At 41.5% G+C, this 18,085-nt stretch overlaps 1 protein-coding gene across 1 annotated transcript in view; it reads right to left on the bottom strand.

Moving 5' to 3' along the window:
* Positions 1–17,064, bottom strand: part of LOC135510743 (recombining binding protein suppressor of hairless) — an 87,018-nt gene extending 69,954 nt beyond the window's left edge. Inside the window, exon 1 of the mRNA XM_064931910.1 lies at positions 16,876–17,064. Within this exon, the coding sequence (XP_064787982.1) occupies positions 16,876–16,895 (20 nt within the window). The 5' untranslated portion in view covers positions 16,896–17,064. The remainder of the gene's footprint in view (positions 1–16,875) is intronic.
* Positions 17,065–18,085: the final 1,021 nt, after the last annotated feature.

Below are 18,085 nucleotides of genomic sequence, written 5' to 3'. Positions count from 1 at the left end.
GATTTTTTTAACGCTTTAAGGCGAAAGCATACCTTACGATTATTTGAGAACATAGCCCAGTAGACAAATCATTACAAACAGTAACCAGCAAAGCAGAAGAGTTACAAAACTCAGAAATAGAGATCAAATTAATCCCTTACCTTTGATGATCTTCATATGGGTGCACTCAGAAGACATTCATTTACTCAATAAATGTTCCTTTTGTTCGATAAAGTCTCTTTATATCCAAAAATCTCAGTTTTGTTCAAGCGTTTTCTTCAGGAATCCACAGGCTCAAACGCAGTCAAAATAGGCAGACAAAAAATCCTAATTGTATCCGTAAAGTTCATAGAAACATGTCAAACAATGTTTATATTCAATCCTCAGGTTGTTTTTAGCCTACATTATCTATAATATTTAAACTGGACAATAACGTCGTCAATATAAAAGGTAAACAAGAAATGCACTCTCTCGGGATTGCACATGAAAAACCCCCAAAAAAACTAATTCCTGAATGGATTTTTCTCAGGTTTTCACCTCTGTTATACTCACAGACACTAGTTTAACAGTTTTGGAAACTTTAGTGTTTTCTATCCAAATCTACCAGTTCTATGCATATCATATCTTCTGGGCCCGATAAGCAGGCCGTTTAATTTGGGCATGCTTTTCATCCAAAATTCCGAATGCTGCCCCCTACCCTAGAGAAGTTAAGGAGGAGTATATCTTTAATTCCATGCATAACAGTTGTATTTTCATCAACATTTATGATGAGTATTTCTGTAAATTGATGAAGCTCTCTGCACTTTCACCAGATGTTTTGGAGGCAAAACATAATCTTTGTTTACATTGGCGTGTTTTTGAACTTTATCGAACAAAACATACATGTATTGTGTAACATGAAGTCCTATGAGTGCCATCTGAAGATCATCAAAAGGTTAGTGATTCATTTTCTCTCTTTCTGCGACTCCTCTCTTTGGCTGGAAAATGGCTGTTTTTGTGACTTTGTACTGACCTAACATAATTGTAGTCATTCAAAAATCAGGCCACTTTTGTGACATTTTTACTCCTGAACTTATTTAGGCTTGCCATAACAAAAAAAGGGGTCGAAATTCAGCTTTTCATTTTTAATTAATTTGAAGAAGAAAAAATGAAAAACACAGTTCCACTTTGACATTATGGGGCATTGTGTTTATAAACCCAATCATTGCGCAACAATTATGAATGCAATCGCGTTAAAAACATTTGATGGCCACGTTTAAAAAGACCTACTATACAAAACAAAAATATGAATGCAGCAATTTCAACAATTTTACTGATTTACAGTTCATATAGGGAAATTAGTCAATCAAAATAAATAGAGGCCCTAATCTATGGACTTCACTTGACTGGGCAGGAGCGCAACCATGGGTGGGCCTGAGAGGGCATATGCCCACCCACTTGGGAGCCAGGCCCACCCACTGGAGAGCCAGGCCCAGCCAATCAGAATGAGTTTTTCCTCACAGAAGGGCTTTACTACAGACAGAAATACTCTTCAGTTTTATCAGCTGTCCAGATGGCTGTTTTCAGATGATCCCATAACTGAAGAAGCTGGATGTGGAGGTCCTGGGCTGCCGTGGTTACACGTGGTCTGCGATTGTGAAGCCGGTTAGACGTACTGCCAAACTCTGTAAAATGGTGGCAGCTTATGATAGAGAATGTAATGTTAATTTCTCTAACAACAGCTCTGGTGGACATTCCTGCAGTCAATTTTTATTTCTCAACTGGTAATTGAAGCGCGCTTCCCATTCGCCATTCATGTGTCACGGTAACAGTAAGCAGGCTTCAGTGCATCACACACCATTTTGCAATGTGAGCTGGAGGCAGTATGCACTTTGAAAACATACACTTAATTGTGTGAAACAAACATCCATTTCTATCAACATGGAGGCAAATATTTTATAAAGACTTCCATAGGCCATTGACACATGTAGCCCATTTCTTTCATGTTCAAAAACTTTATTTGAAAACCTGTTGTTGTCCAGTAGCGAAAGGAACAATCCCTATCATATTAGTAACCCATGCATGTTTAGATCTCAGATCTTTCAAAATATCCAATGGATATTTTCATTTCTGTCACATGAAACCACTCCCATGCACTGTGCGCTTTTGACAACAGTTTTTCCCCGCTAATTGCATTATGGATGGAACATTTGTGCATAGTATTGTCGTGTGTGCATTTTTGCACTTATAAATGAAGAAATAATCGTTTTTCAACATTTTAAGCTAAACATTCTTATCTCAATGCTTTTTAAAGGATATTTTGATGTAGCCCTACTGGTTATATGAATTTGAGATCCATCTTCCAAAACTGTCACAGAGTCTGTTTGGAATAGGCTATTTATTTCTCGCACAGAACAACAAGCTGACCAATAGAACTTTTCTACTATGGGGGAAAGTTGACTGACACGGTCGAGTGATTTTGCTGTTTGTTACTCGTCTTGTCGGCTGAGGAAAAGTATATGTGGATGGTTATTTTACCATCTTCAAAGTGCGCATAAGAATTCGGTAAGAAGGACGCACACCACTGCATTGTTCTGTTAACATGAATTACCATAATCTAAAATGTGATTTCTGTCATTCTGAGCACCCTGGGTGGAAGCCCTAATCAGGTTACGCACCCAATGCACATGGGTCCGGTAAATTTCTTATTAAAACGCTGCCGTCCGACGCCACATTTTCTTAACGGAAACCCTGTTGTGTACATATCTGAATCTCTGCATGTGTGTTTCTCTGGAAGTGGAGACACACTCAGTCACGCTTGAGCTGCAAACACAGCCTCACCACGCTGCGATGCTCCCTACTCTACTGGGGTCCCATCTCTGAATCACATCGCTTTGTTTCTCCCCTTTTTATATTCTTTCTTTTTATAAAATGCATCATCCTTGCAGACACGCTCCCAGACAGAGTGGGCTGGAGACTGATGTCTGAGAGTATAAAGTAGGAAAGTTTAGACAATCTATTCAGAGTGAAGTGGCAAGGTCTCTGAAGAGGATTCTCTGATAATATTTTATCCTGAACTGCGGCAGTTGCCGCCAAGTCAGTGTCCATGGGTGGACTATGGGGGCTCTTGGTTAGGAAAATGGAGAGAGGATTTTTCCCATATGTTTTCTGTCCCATATGTCGGGCACTGGTCTGAATCAGTGCTGCGGCCTGTGTATTTGTGTTAAGGCCATGTGTGACTCATCCTCATGAGTGGACTCCTCACTGGGTTTATATTCTACCACTTCAACTAGCTCTAGTAGCTGTGCACTACCCTAAACAATACTAGGGCCTACCAGCTAGTAGGATGAGAACCACAGAATACTTGGAAGTTGTCCTTGTGAAATGTATACAAATGTAGGTTACAGGGCTACAATAAACAGAGTAGCAGAGTACGCATGTCATTTCTCAAAGAGAGACTATTTCTCTCTCTCTCCATCTCACTCATCCTGTCCATCATTGTCTATCATCATTGTCCACCGCCTTCACTTGAGTCACTTCCCTTTCTGGGACGTACGTGCAATGACAAACTCAACCCGTGCGCACACACATACACACAACTAAAATGGGCCTCTTTAACAGTTTGGGTTGTGTGACAGAAGTGCTCTGCTCAGTGGTAGCTGTCAGGAAGAGAGAAAGAGAGAGTAGGGTCATCCATAGAGCAAATAGTTGATGTTCTGCTTTTCCCTGCAATCTCAATGACCTTCTCTCTTTCTATCGCCATTCCCCTCTTTTGCTCTCCATCTCTGATGAATCAATGACAAAAGGAGAGAAAAGGGGGGATAAAGGGAAACGGGGGTCAGAGTGTATAGAACAACACTCCAATCCCAACGAACCCCTTTAGGACCCTGGCAGTGACTGTTTTAGATTGTGGGACTGATGTGAATCATCATAATTAAATCAGCCATGTTCCTATGTAAAAGATAGTCAAGTATTCAGTGAACCAATTGAAAGTTATGGTCTGAACCAGACCAGCAAAGAGCAACCCTCTGATCATTAATAACCTCAACTAACCACTGCTGATCGTGGACTTCAGGAGACAGCAGAGGGAGCACGCCCCAATCCACATCGGCTTACACATCACTGCCAATCTGAAATAGTCCACCCACTCAGACATTGTGGTGAAGAATGCGCAACAGCATCTCTTCAACCTCAGGAGACGCTCACAAATTTGTACAGATGCACCATTGAACTTAGTCACTGTCACTAGCCGGCTACCATCTGGTTACCCAACCCTGCACCTTAGAGGCTGCTGCCCTATGTACATAGACATGGAATCACAAGTCACTTTAATAATGGAACACTGGTCACTTTAATAATGTTTACAGTGGGCGGCAGGTGCCTAGTGGTTAGAGCGTTGGGCCAGTAACCGGAAGGTTACCAGGCGCCGAAGACGTGGATGTTGATTAAGGCAGCCCCCCAGCACCTCTCTGATTCAGAAGGGGTTTGGGTTAAATGCTGAAGACACATTTCAGTTGAAAACATTTAGTTTTCCATACAGCTTTACTCATTTCATATGTATATACTGTATTCTAGTCAATACCACTCTGACATTGCTCATCCTAATGTTTATATATTTCTTAATTCCATTATTTTACTTTGAGAGGTATGTGTCTTGTTAGATATTACTGCACTGTTGGAGAAGGAACACAAACATTTCACTACACCCGCAATAACATCTGTGAAATATGTGTACAGTACAAGTCAAAGGTTTGGACACACCTACTCATTCAAAGGTCTTTATTTTTACTATTTTCTACATTGTAAACTATGAAATAACACATAAGAAGTCAAGTAGTAACCAAAGAAAATGTTAAACAAGTCAAAATAGAGTGTAGATTCCTCAAAGTAGCCACTCTTTGCCTTGATTGACAGCTTTGCACACTCTTGGCATTCTCTCAACCATCGTCACCTGGAATGCTTTTCCAACAGTCTTGAAGGAGTTCCCATTCTAAATAAATCACAGACCGTATCACCAGCAAAACAACCCCACACCATCACACCTCCTCCTCCATGCTTCACGGTGGGAACCACATATGCGGTGATCATCCGTTCACCTAATCAGCGACTCACAAAGACACGCCGGATGGAACCAGACATCTCAAATTTTGGCTCATCAGACCAAAAGGACAGAGTTCAACCGGTCTAATGTTGGTTGCTCGTGTTTCTTGGTCCAAGCAAGTCTCTTCTTATTATTGTTGTCCTTTGGTAGTGGTTTCTTTGCAGCAATTCGACCATGAAGGCCTGATTTACGCAGTCTCCTCTGAACAGTTGATGTTGAGATGTGTCTGTCACTTGAACTCTGTGAAACCTTTATTTGGGCTGCAATATCTGAGGCTGGTAACTCATATGAGTTACCAGCCTCAGATATTGCAGCCCAAATAAAGGTTTCACAGAGTTCAAGTGACAGACACATCTCAACATCAACTGTATATATAAAAATCAAAATATTTATTTTTTTACCCCTTTTTCTCTCCAATTTCATGGTATCCAATTGGTAGTTACAGTCTTGCCCCATCACTGCAACTCCCGTAAGGACTCGGGAGAGGCGAAGGTCGAAAGCCGTGCGTCCCCACGAAACACGACCCAGCCAAGCCACACTGCCCGCTTAACCCAGAAGCCAAAGTCTCTGATTATTTGAGCTGTTCTTGCCATAATATGGACTTGGTATTCTACCAAATAGGGCCATCTTCTGTGTAGCACCACTACCTTGTCACAACACAACTGTTTGGCTAAAACACAATAAGAAGGAAAGAAATTCCACAAACAAACTTTTAAAAAGACACACCTGTTAATTTAAATGAATTCCAGGGCACTACCTCATGAAGCTGGTTGAGAGAATGCCAAGAGTGTACAAAGCTATCATCAAAAACCCTAGAATGAGTACGACCAGAAGTCCCCACAAGAATATTAAACAAACATTTTACCAACTGGGGACATTTTATTGGTCCCCACGAGGTCAAATGCTATTTCTAGGGGGTTTAGGGTTAAGGTTAGAATTACATTAAGAGGTAGGGTTAGGTTCTTGGGTTAAGGTTAGGGTTAAAGTACAGGTTAGGGGATAGGAAAAATAGGATTTTGAATGGCACTGAATTCTGTTCCCCCACAAGGTTAGCTGTACAAGTCTGTGTGTGTGTCTGTGTGACAGAAACAGAAGTACAAGAGAGAGAGAAGTCAGAAATTATGAGAAACCTTAGCAACCTTTAGCCCACATGTGTGTTTATCTGCAGGCTGCTGTGTGTATGTTAGCGATGCGGCGCCTGGCACTGAGTTTGTCACCTCCGGCCCACTGTCTGGTTTCATTGTTGTTATTGTCATGGCAGGAGGAAAAATAATAAGGTTTCGTTCTTGCTACCCAGTTCCCCTTTATCAAGTCTCGGTCTTTCTTCTTTAGTCTGGACTGATGTGGTGTTGTTAACTGGAAAATAAGGTGAGGGACCCTGCTTTCTAAAGATCAACTCTGTATGTTGCTGGTGCCATCTCTGACTCCAAGGGGCTCCAACTCTCTCTCACACACACACACACACACACACACACACACACACACACACACACGAGCCCTTGGGGTAACACAATGTGTGTGTCTGTCTGTGCGTGCGTCTGGCCCTTGCCACTCACCATGATGCCACAGTCTAATATTAGCTTCTCAGACAGAAAAGGGTGACAGAGGGAGCAGTGAATGTGAAAAGCAGGACTAGTGAAAGAGAATTGTTAACTAGGTGGCTGTAGTAGCAGGTTCTCAATCTCCTCCTAGCCACGGTTGTGTTGCAGACATCAAAATTGTCTTGCTGATTTTGTGGCAGTACTAGCATCATATCATGGTTTGTATAATGATGGCATGGTGTAGTCTATACCAATGTGTCTCTGATATGGTTCATCTGTCACTAGGAGGTGATGTCTTGCCAATTGCCACTCCTTGTTCTTCAGATGGGCGAGCATGATGATGATGATGGGGCTTTCCCCGTTTTTAGTGACCACAGAGTCAGAAAACCCGTTTAACTTCCCATCAGAAAGAAGTCACCCTACACAGGGAAATTGTCCCATTCACTGCCCTGGGGCATTCAAAAAAATATATAATTAGACCAGAGGAAAGAGTGCCTCCTACTGGCCCTCCAAAACCAATTCTAGCAACATCTGGTCTCCCATCAAGGGACCGACCATGACCAACCCTGCTTAGCTTCAGAGGCAAGCCAGCAGTGGGATGCAGGCTGGTATGCTGCTGGCATACAACGCTCCTATCCCAACCAACCCTAATGTGAACTCTAACACCTAGGAAAGGAAACCAACTCCCAAAGGCTAAAAGATGCCTTCTCTTCAGATTCAAAAACAGCAGTCCGAGAAGACGCAGACTTTTGACAAACTGGTGGTTATTAAACATCAATCACAATCTAAAATCCATTGAGGTCCAAAAAGAACACATACAAACAAAAACAAGAAGCCTTTTATCCGGGGACAAAAGCATCAGAGAACGAAGCATTTCTTTCTAAACAGACACTCTCCTGCTAGGGTCTCTTGGTAGCTTCAAGCAATTATTAATGTCTCATAAACCAGCACATGGCAGAACTCTTTTCCCCCTATTAAAATAATATTTGTCCAAAAAAACAAATCCACTTTTCTCATCCTGGGGATTCCTGCCCCCACTCTTTTCACAAGAAACACACTGGAGCAAAGAGCAAAAAAAAAAAGTCAATATCATTCACGTTGAATTCAACCCTGTTTTTCTCTCGCTATGTGCTGTAAAAGATTGCAAAACATGGCATGATTCTGGGATGGTTGGAGAAGAAGTTAAATTAAACCAAGCATGCAGACAGACAGGGGATCACCACGTGTTTTCTGAATGAAACATCCTGAAACGTGACGGTGGGTCGGAAAACGCCGACGCCGGTAGAAACACGTCTGGTTCCCTTGGCAATGCTATAATTGATCCCAACAGCAACAGGACCAGGAGGGGAGGGTGGAGGAAACTCGCTAGGCTAAGAGGAGAGAGAGAGGGCACTGCAAAACAGTACTTTCTGTGCTCTCCCTTTCCCTCGCTCTTGGAGAGTAGATTATCAATGCAAGGGATTTGTCTGCCATTGAACTCCTTGGTAGGCCATTTTTGGGGTTGTAAAAATGCGTTCAGTGTAAACTTAAAAACGACTAAAACCAGACAAAAAAAGTATGAAGAAAAGATAATTGACCTACAGTTGAAGTCGGAAGTTTACATACACCTTAGCCAAGTACATTTAAAAAATCTGTTTTTCACAATTCCGGACATTTAATCATAGTAAAAATTCCGTCTTAGGTCAGTTAGGATCACCACTATTTTAAGAATGTGAAATGTCAGAATAATAGTAGAGACTGATTTCTTTCAGTTTTTATTTATTTCATCACATTCCCAGTGGCAGAAGTTTACATACACTCAATTAGTATTTAGTAGCATTGCCTTTAAATTAGTTAACTTGGGTCAAACATTTCAGGTAGCCTTCCACAAGATTCCCACAATAAGTTAGGGGAATTTTGACCCATTCCTCCTGACAGAGCTGGTGTAACTGAGTCAGGTTTGTAGGCCTCCTTGCTCACACACGCTCTTTCAGTTCTGCCCACACATTTCCTATAGAATTGAGGTCAGGGCTTTGTGATGGCCACTCCAATACCTTGACTTTGTTGTCCTCAAGCAATTTTGCCACAACTTTGGAAGCATGCTTGGGGGTCATTGTCCATTTGGAAGACCCATTCGCGGCCAAGCTTTAACTTCCTGACTGATGTCTTGAGATGTTGCTTCAATATATCCACATAAATTTCCCTCCTCATGACACCATCTATTTTGTGAAGTGCACTAGTCCCTCCTTCACCAAAGCACCCCCACAACATGATGCTTCCACCCTTGTGCTTCACGGTTGAGATGGTGTTCTTCGGCTTGCAAGCTTCCCCCTTTTTCCTCCAAAACAGAGCGATGGTCATTATGGCCAAACAGTTCTATTTTCGTTTCATCAGACCAGAGGACATTTCTCCAAAAGTACGATCTTTGTCCCCATGTGCAGTTGCAAACCGTAGTCTGGATTTTTTTATGCCGGTTTTCTTCCTTGCTGAGCGGCCTTTCAGGTTATGTCGATATAGGACTTGTTTTACTGTGGATATAGATACGTTTGTACCCGTTTCCTCCAGAATCTTTACAGGGTCCTTTGCTGTTATTCTGGGATTGTTTTGCACTTTTTGCACCAAAGTACGTTCATCTCTAGGAGACAGAAACGTCTCCTTCCTGAGCGGTATGACGGCTGCGTGGTCTCATGGTGTTTATACTTGCGTACAGATGAACTTGGTACCTTCAGGCATTTGGAAATTGCTCCCAAGGATGAACCAGACTTGTGGAGGTCTATAATTTTTTTTTGAGGTCTTGGCTTATTTCTTTTGATTTTCCCATGATGCCAAGCAAAGAGGTACTGAGTTTGAAGGTAGGCCTTGAAATACATCCACAGGTACACCTTTAATTGACTCAAATGATGTCAATTAGCCTATCAGAAGCTTCTGAAGCCATGACATACTTTTCTGCAATTTTCCAAGCTGTTTAAAGCCAGTCAACGTTAATGCATGTAAACTTTTGACCCGCTGGAATTGTGATACAGTGAATAATAAGATAAATAATCTGTCTGTAAACAATTGTTGGAAAATGACTTGTGTCATGCACAATGTATATGTAGTAATCGACTTGCAAAAATTATAGTTTGTTAACAAGAAATTTGTGGAGTGGTTGAAAAACGAGTTTAATTACTCCAACCTAAGTGTATGTAAACTTCCGACTTCAACTGTACTTATATTTTTATAATATCATCTTTGAGAACTAACATATCACCAAAATAAAAGCTAGACAGTTGGTCCATACTTGCGAACATAAGCAACCATTTAAATTTAAAAACAGTTTCTCCTACACAAATATCATATCAGCCAATAGCATATCAGCCAATTACATGTATTTCACTGACTGGTCAAATTGCGCTCTGTGCAAATGCCTAGTGGCACATAATTGTCGCAGATTGTGGCAAGGGTTCGAATCTCAAGAGTCCCCCCTTTGAAAAGTGAAATTACATGTATTGTGTTAGTGTGCTGAAAAGGGACGCCTTCAGCCAACATCTTGAAAATTAAGATTATGAATGAAATGAATAAGGAGATAACACTTTCTTCAGCCTTGCAAACAACTCACTGCTATTGCCAATTAATCATATTGCATAGGCTATATTACATAGACGTGTACACATAAACATAGGCCTACAGAGTTAGATTTTTTTTATAACCATCTGTTTAGTCATGCGTGTTATTTCCACTGTTCACCGATGACTTGGATGTCGATTAAGGCAGCCCCCACACCTCTCTGATTCAGAGGGATTGGGTTAACTGCGGAAGACACATTTACAAGGTATCCCCTTTTCCCTTTATTTTACTTGAGGAGGACGAGCATTAAAGTGTAGAGTAGGATTATAGTTTGCACTCTTGTTATCACCCTACAGATGACAGTAAAGCAGTTATTTTAAAGAAGTTTAATTACAAGTATGGAGGACTGGAATTGACAGTCTTATTGTAGGAAGACACTTGGCTGTCACAGAGCTCCACGGTGGGTGTCATAATACCCATAAAACCTAGCGGTCAAACAGGGAAATGGTTCCAATCGTTTTTCCACCATTAATTTCTCCCATAGGGAATTTTAAGATAAGGGCTGTATTTCGTGTAGGCTTACCCTGGAATGAGGTTTGGATTAACCATTAAAAATGAATTTCCCTTTTTGACCGCTAGGTTTTATGGATATTAATGACTCATACTGTGGTACTCTATTACTATGTTCTTATGTAGGCCTACACTTACATGCAGGCTTACAACGTTTAATAGGCTATGCATTATTATAATCATCCACTTCGAGACATGCGTTTTGAATCAAGTATCAAGGACAGGCAATGAACAGTTTTTTTCTCAACAAAAAAGCTTGATGCGAGGGGGGCTCGAACCCACAGTTAAAGTGCACCATCAATTTCGAGTCAACCGCTTCAGCAGTGTGCCACCTTGAAGCGATGATAGCCTACCTGACTGCTGTTTGACAAATCCATTTATTTTATTTTTTTATGACGTACGATAAACTAGAAGTTCTTATTTTTTTTCTATAAAAGCATATGGATGTGTGTAAAACAGATCAACAAAAAAATAGATAGTCATATATTCAAAAACATGAAAATGTTATCTAACATTAGAAATGCCAATGGTTGGTGGATATATAGTCTAAGATATTTGATAGGCTGTGGAAAAATGTGCCAGAATATAATCAATGCCACCTGTTGATGTTAGCATTTGGCTAACGTATGCCATGTTATCTGATGGGACAAATTACAATTTAGAGTTCTGGCATGTGGAAGTTGGCTGACACGCATTTTGTGCCGGAGAACCTGTTTAAATATAAATGGTTGCTTATGTTCGAAAGATGGACCCAATGAATTTAGCAGTATTGACTTGGTTATTATGTTTGAGCAAAAGAGCACAGCATTAGCGATGTCAAAAAAAAAGCATAGAATTGCAGGAAATGTACTTTAAAACGGCAAAATGTTCTCTCAACTCCATGGCAGAATATGTAGTGTCGCTGGAAATGGCAAAATGTGTAGAATTGCAGGAATTTTGATTTAAAACTTTGCATAAATATTTTTTAAATGTCTCTACACCACCCAGACGGGGGCCTCCTAAAATGTCTCTAAAATTCAGCCGTGGTGACGGGCCGCCGTGCCCATTACCACGTTCCCTGCCACGCTCACCACCTAAGCCCTTTTTCTGATCCAGAAGAAAAGTTGAATGCCAAGGCCAACAACAACACAGGGAACTTGGGCTTCGATGTGATGGTGTTTTCAAAACCACACTGGCTTATTTGCATCGAGAATTCTTCAGTCTCATCCTTCTTGAAACAATAATAACACGTTTTAGCCCTAGAGATAAAGTGAAAGGTTATTTGGAATACATTCCAAGCTCATGAAGCAAATAATGCGTTCTCACTTGGGTTTAGAGACGGGGCTCTTTCGTATAAAGAATCCAATCATTGCCTGGTGACGGTGAGGGAATAACATTGTAACTCTGGCCCCCTCAGGCTTTTGGGAATTAGGAAATGCACCGCCAACTAGAAAAGTTTATTAAAATACATGACCAATAAAGAAAACCCCTTATGTAAAATTGTGATATTCCGTGGCTTTCCTCTTCCACTAGCATGTGGCGGAGGACCAAGTCTGGGGAGTGCCAAGCCAAATTACAAAAAAAATTGCCTTTTCATCCACTGTAGTTCAGAGAGCGAGGTTGAGACAGTCAGATAAAGAATTTTTAAAAATAGGTAGCGTAGTAGGGAAGTATGTCACAACGCCATCCAACAAGTTGAGTACAACCTGACTGGTCCATGGTGGCAAATAGGCTTCAGGGAACATCGCACTGAAATTAAGTCACAGCCCCTTTTCAAATCAACCCATCAACTTTGACGGCGTGAACCCTACAAGTGAAGCAAACTGCACGTTCTACATTGGCTTCCATATTCAATAATCTTACCCCGACTTTGAAGATGTTTTACTGTGTCTGAATGTGGGGCACGTCTCTTCAGTAACACAAAAGCTCTCAGGTCCTGAGGTGACAGACATATCTGGGTTTTACGAGCTTGTATCTCCTCCCTCATTAACCTATCTGTCAATGCCCCGGCTCAGGTACAAGGAGGAGGTGAGGCGGGGAGTGTGTGTGTGTGTGGGGAGGAATGAAATCGACAGACCCTTTTAACTCTACCCCAGCCCTCTGCCACCAAAAAGGTCACTGCTTCCACATCTGCTCCTCTCTCTCTCATAATGGGGGAAGGGAGAAGAGGACCCTGGGGACCGCTTCCCCTCTACACACAGAAAACACACACAACTCTAGGGCTGTGATGGAAAAAATATTGTGGTATCGGTATCATGGCAAAAATGAAAATTCAAAGCAGACCAAACTATTTGGTTCTTTAAAAACCTGCTGTATGTAAAATATTGTGTGCTATAGCTTGTGATTCTGGGTTGAATGATAACATAATAGTGTTGAGCAAAACTGCACTGTCGGTTAGAGGCTCGTAAAAAAGCATTTCACTGTAAGGTCTACTACACCTGTTGTATTCAGCGCATGTGACTAATACAATTAGGTCGGTTTGGTTTAAGTTAGATAAAAAATTAAAAATTCTTAGATACGTTTTTTTATACATTAAATGCACTACGGAGGTTGAACGCTGTAACACAGAATAAAATCAAGTCTAATGATGGTAGTGTGTGCCCATTACAGCTTATCATTTATTCACATTTACTTTAAAAATGTGTTTTATTTGATGACTATTATTTCATTCTAAGCCATCAGCTCATCTCTATAGAGCTGCTGCCTATGTCTGACAAAAATCACAATTTTAGTAGGCATACTTTTACAACTGCTGAATATCAAACATCAATCACTTAGCTCATGTATTTTCAGGCTTGCAAAGCAACTGCTTTCTATCCCTCTCGATCATGCATTCTCTCATCTCTCAGTCTCCATGTTTGCTCCACACAAGTTTAAACAGGTGCAAAATGGTTTATGGTCATTGTAGTTAATTAACACATTTTCTGCACCTGTTGGAAACTACAACTCCCTACGACATCACACAGTTCAGGCTTGATCTGATTTATCTCTACCGAAACTGCATTCACAGAAGAAGAAAAACAAACAAAATGCACTTCAAATAATTGAACCGATGTCGGTTAAAAAATAACCAACATTTCAGTTAATCATGCAGCACTAAAAACATGTTTGTTTCCAACATTAAGGCTGTTTTGTTTCCTTGCCACGATACTAATGAGTATCGCCAAACTGGTATCGTCCTGGCCCTGACACACTCCTGTTTCCAGGGAACTCACACACACTAAATGACTAAAATGTAAATGTACGTGCATTTGGAAGACACTCTTATCTAGAGCAACTTACAGGCGCAATTATGGTTAAGTGCTCAAGGGTACACACACACACGCACAGCGGCTCACACGCCTCTGTCCCTCACAAGCAGGCTTAATGGTGTAATTACACGGACGAAAAGAGGCCCGGCTCTGTCTCGACTGAGTCGTCCCGCTGTACACCTTTGGGTAAAAGTGGGAGGGCATAACATTTTGTTTTCTTTTTTTTGTTATATCCAATAGCTTTACCCAGGGGCCATGTAGAGGCAGCATTGTGTTGAAATAAGTGATTCATGCTTTTATCATCCCAGGTGATGCCCAGATTGTCTACCCGTGAACAGTAGTTTTCTTTCAGCTAGGGCTGCTAGGCTCACTGGTATCAGGCACACTTTCTGAGGGGGAAAGAAAGATTATACAGCAACACTATCTCATTCCTGTTTTTCTAACATTCAGAGAGCTGTGTTGAGGAGATATGGTAGGCTGCAGGTTGGCTAGTCTTATCACTGCTCTGTGACACAGCTCAAATATGAATTCCTGCTGTTTTTTATATTTATTATGTTAGACAAAAACTGTGGTCCTTTTCCTTGGGATTTTTTTTTGCACTGAAGAGACATCCATTGACTAAATGCTCCACTATTTCTCTTACAAAAACAAGAGATCACGTAAAAATGCCACATGACACTATTTAGGCTAAACTAAGCTGAAAGGGCAAGAAAGAGCTCAGACATACAAACCATCTTAGCATAAGCCAGAGACAGACGGTCAATCTTATCAAGCATTTTCAGCAAACCTCTAGAATGTGCTCATGTTTTACACATTTATAATTGCTCACTAACTCAAACAGACACTGCTTGAATTTGTCCTATAGGAACACAGATTTTTCTTTCCCATTGCAAAACGTTATGCTACGGTGTGCCCTACTACCAAGTTCAGAGTACTGCCCTCTCAGCTCTGCACCAGTGCGCCCTGCCTCAACCACAACTCCCAGCCAACTCTCAGAGGGGGCCATGGCTGTCAGACCTGACCCTGAGTGGGGTTGTGGGGGCACTGGGCTGTGGACAGGCCGGCTGGGATGTGGGCTCCCTCTCCCCCTCTCTTTATCTCTCTCCCTCCCTAGCCTCCAGCAATTGACGCGGTCGTGCCCGGCCACATGCTAATAAAGATCCCTTATGGCACTCTAATTCTGTTTAAACCGCTAGTATCACTCCCCCTCCTCCCTCTATCCTGGCAGAAGAAAAAGCACACAGCTCGGGTAGATATCATCTGGACAGGTGGCCAGCCACCCAGACCCGACCCACCTGCCCTCTCTCTCCAAACAGAAATCAGCTCAGGTCTGCTGGAAATCCCCAAATGAGCACACACATTACCTACCCTCGACACCCACCCTCCCTCCACACGCACTTCTCCTCCAAAAAGCCCAGCTAATGTCTGTCCCCCACTGAGCTATCTGTGGTGACTACTGACTCCAGATTACCCCCCAAAAAATGTGTGTTTGGCTAATGTGCACGCACACCATCGAAATTATAGGACTGTTTTGGGAATTGGAGAAATATCCATAGACCGGATAGATAATGCAAATGCTATGCTGCTACTAGTTTACAATACATAAAAGTAACAATACTACTTACTGCATCATAAGAGCATTGAAAACTTGGAAATGTGGCTATAGAATAGTAGACATTAGGCAAGCTTTGATGGCGTTACTACTTCCCAGGCAATTCTAAAGTCTAGTGACAGATAAATGAAATGGGCTTCATTTAGCCTATATTTCTCTTCTTCAAATAATTACCACACGTCTCTTATCTCCCAATTGCACAATTAGCTACAATCAAAGAAATTGGGCTAAGCCCATGGAACTGACGAATATTTAGGAAGATAGAAAGTCTGAGGGATAATTTAGCTCGTTGCCTCCAGCAGCAAAATAAAGGGTATTTAAACAGATTAGTTGGCTGCCTTTTTTAGGATTGTCTTTCATTAATTGTGAGTAGCTTCAACCTAGTGAATTATCAACAGTAACTTGCTAAACCATCTCTATTTCACCAAGTAGCTTATCAACCTTGGACAGAGGCATCTCATTTCACGTATATTTTTGTAGCGTTTTGGATTTCAGTGGCTCGCGCTGGCTATCTGACGTTTATCTGACGCTTAGACATAAGAGAGCAAAAATGACATGTATACAAATCCTCACAACGTCATGCTTTTTTTATAACTTTGAGATCGTTTTTATAGGGTTATAGCAGGTAGAATTAGATAAATCACATGTCCTTAGTATAATGTGTCTGCAACACAGACAGAGAAGCTCGGGGCTGTTTCGTCAACACCACTTTATATGAGTACATTTACGCATGGCAAAAGATATGTTTACAGTTCTCAGACGTCTGCAAGTGTATTAACCAACAATCAAGCGAGAAATATCCAGTCAGTTAACGTTAGCCAGCTAACACCACAGAGACGAGTCGAACGTAATCGAACGATGCCTTGCTTGACAAAGGCGAAGCCACAACGTGTTTCAGACTGTGGAACTGTAGATTACATTGCAACATGGTTATAAGGCGAACACATACATATCATGGGATATGTAGTTGAATAATATGACCTAAGCATAGACAAAAAAACGACAGTTTAATTTTTTCCCAGCCCATACTGATTGTACTCGTATCGTTGTCTGGTGTTGAAAAAGGACCTCTGAAAGCTAGCAGTAGCGAGCTAGCTCGACCCCCAGAACACTGCACGGCAGTGCAGCAACAGTCAGTACAGTGAAGTAGTCAAAGGAAAACACACAATACATTCAGACAAAGAAAATGCTTTCCCAGACTGAAAACAAATGGCCACAAACATCCACATTTGCTCGGCTATATATGCTCGAACAGAAGCGACCAATTATCTTTCAAAAAAACTTAAATTCACTTTAACTCCAATAGCTACAACCACCAGCCCTGAATCTCAGACTTACCCTGTCACAACAGGCGCCATCTTCCACAAACTCTCACCAAAACTCCAACACTCGCGATATCCTTTCTCCCCAGACCAACAATCCGCCGAGACAACAGAAGCAGACTGGCGATGTAGGGACTAGGGAGACGGAGAGAAACGGGGCGGGAGAGGAGTACAGAAAAGAGGGGGAGGCGGCAGGTTGCTAGAGAGAGTGAGAGAAAAGGGCAGACGCCACAACAACAGGCGTGGGAAACTTTAGACATCACGCGATACCAGGAAAACTCTCACCATAGACAAGCATGGAGGGAGCATCGTCCTATCGCGAGATGTGCGCGGAGTAGAGTTGCTTATTTTATGGGCTGAAATAGTATTCCCATGTGTTTACCGGGTGATAAATTACAGCACTGATCTGAACATAGTTTGGCACGGAATTCTGCACAATGTTGTGAGGAAGCCTGCATTTTCCCAGGCCCACACAAGATTATTTCGAATGTATTGAGTCTCTGTGTCTCTTGGATGTCTGAAACATTTATTTCAACCAGCTGAAATATTTCAGACAAAACTGGCTGTGCATAGTCTGGCTGTGCCTAGATTCCTTTCTCTAAAGCAAGGTTAGGTAAGGTACTATATGCCACTAAAATAGGTCCTAAAGATCAGATGTCATGGTCAAATGACCGTGTAATCAGTGGCGATTTTAGCATGTAAATCTTGGTGGGGCAACAACAAAAATATGGGATGCATGCCAGCAAAGCCACTACACAACACTAAACAATACATTAATTATACTATAACGGTGACAAACGGTGCCCACAAACTGTTAGGACCTACATAAATCTGTTCCAACAGTCGTCCCAACACCCAACCACTGCTACGCCTGGCTTTCAGCAGAGCCTTGTCTGGCATTGAAACAGTACCTTCAGCCTCATTTACTGCCTTTAAAAAAACACAGCTGATATTGCTGACTTGCTTAAACAAATGTGGTTTCTACTGATAATTGAGATGTACAAAACTATGGCATAAGGGGACAACAAGCAGGTAAGAGGCAATCCGTAATTTCAATTAAGACATTAGTGAGCAAGCCACGATACAGTTGAAGTCGGAAGTTTACATACACCATAGCCAAATACATTTAAACTGAGTTTAACAATTACTGATATTTAATCCTTATTAAAAAAATGCCCTGTCTTAGGTCAGTTAGGTTCACCACTTTATTTTAAGAATGTGAAATG

The sequence above is a fragment of the Oncorhynchus masou genome, chromosome 23 (genome assembly GCF_036934945.1).
Source record: "Oncorhynchus masou masou isolate Uvic2021 chromosome 23, UVic_Omas_1.1, whole genome shotgun sequence".
Lineage (NCBI taxonomy): Eukaryota > Metazoa > Chordata > Actinopteri > Salmoniformes > Salmonidae > Oncorhynchus > Oncorhynchus masou.
The sequence above is the reverse complement of the archived record's forward strand: the minus strand, read 5'-3'. Positions and strand labels throughout refer to the sequence as shown.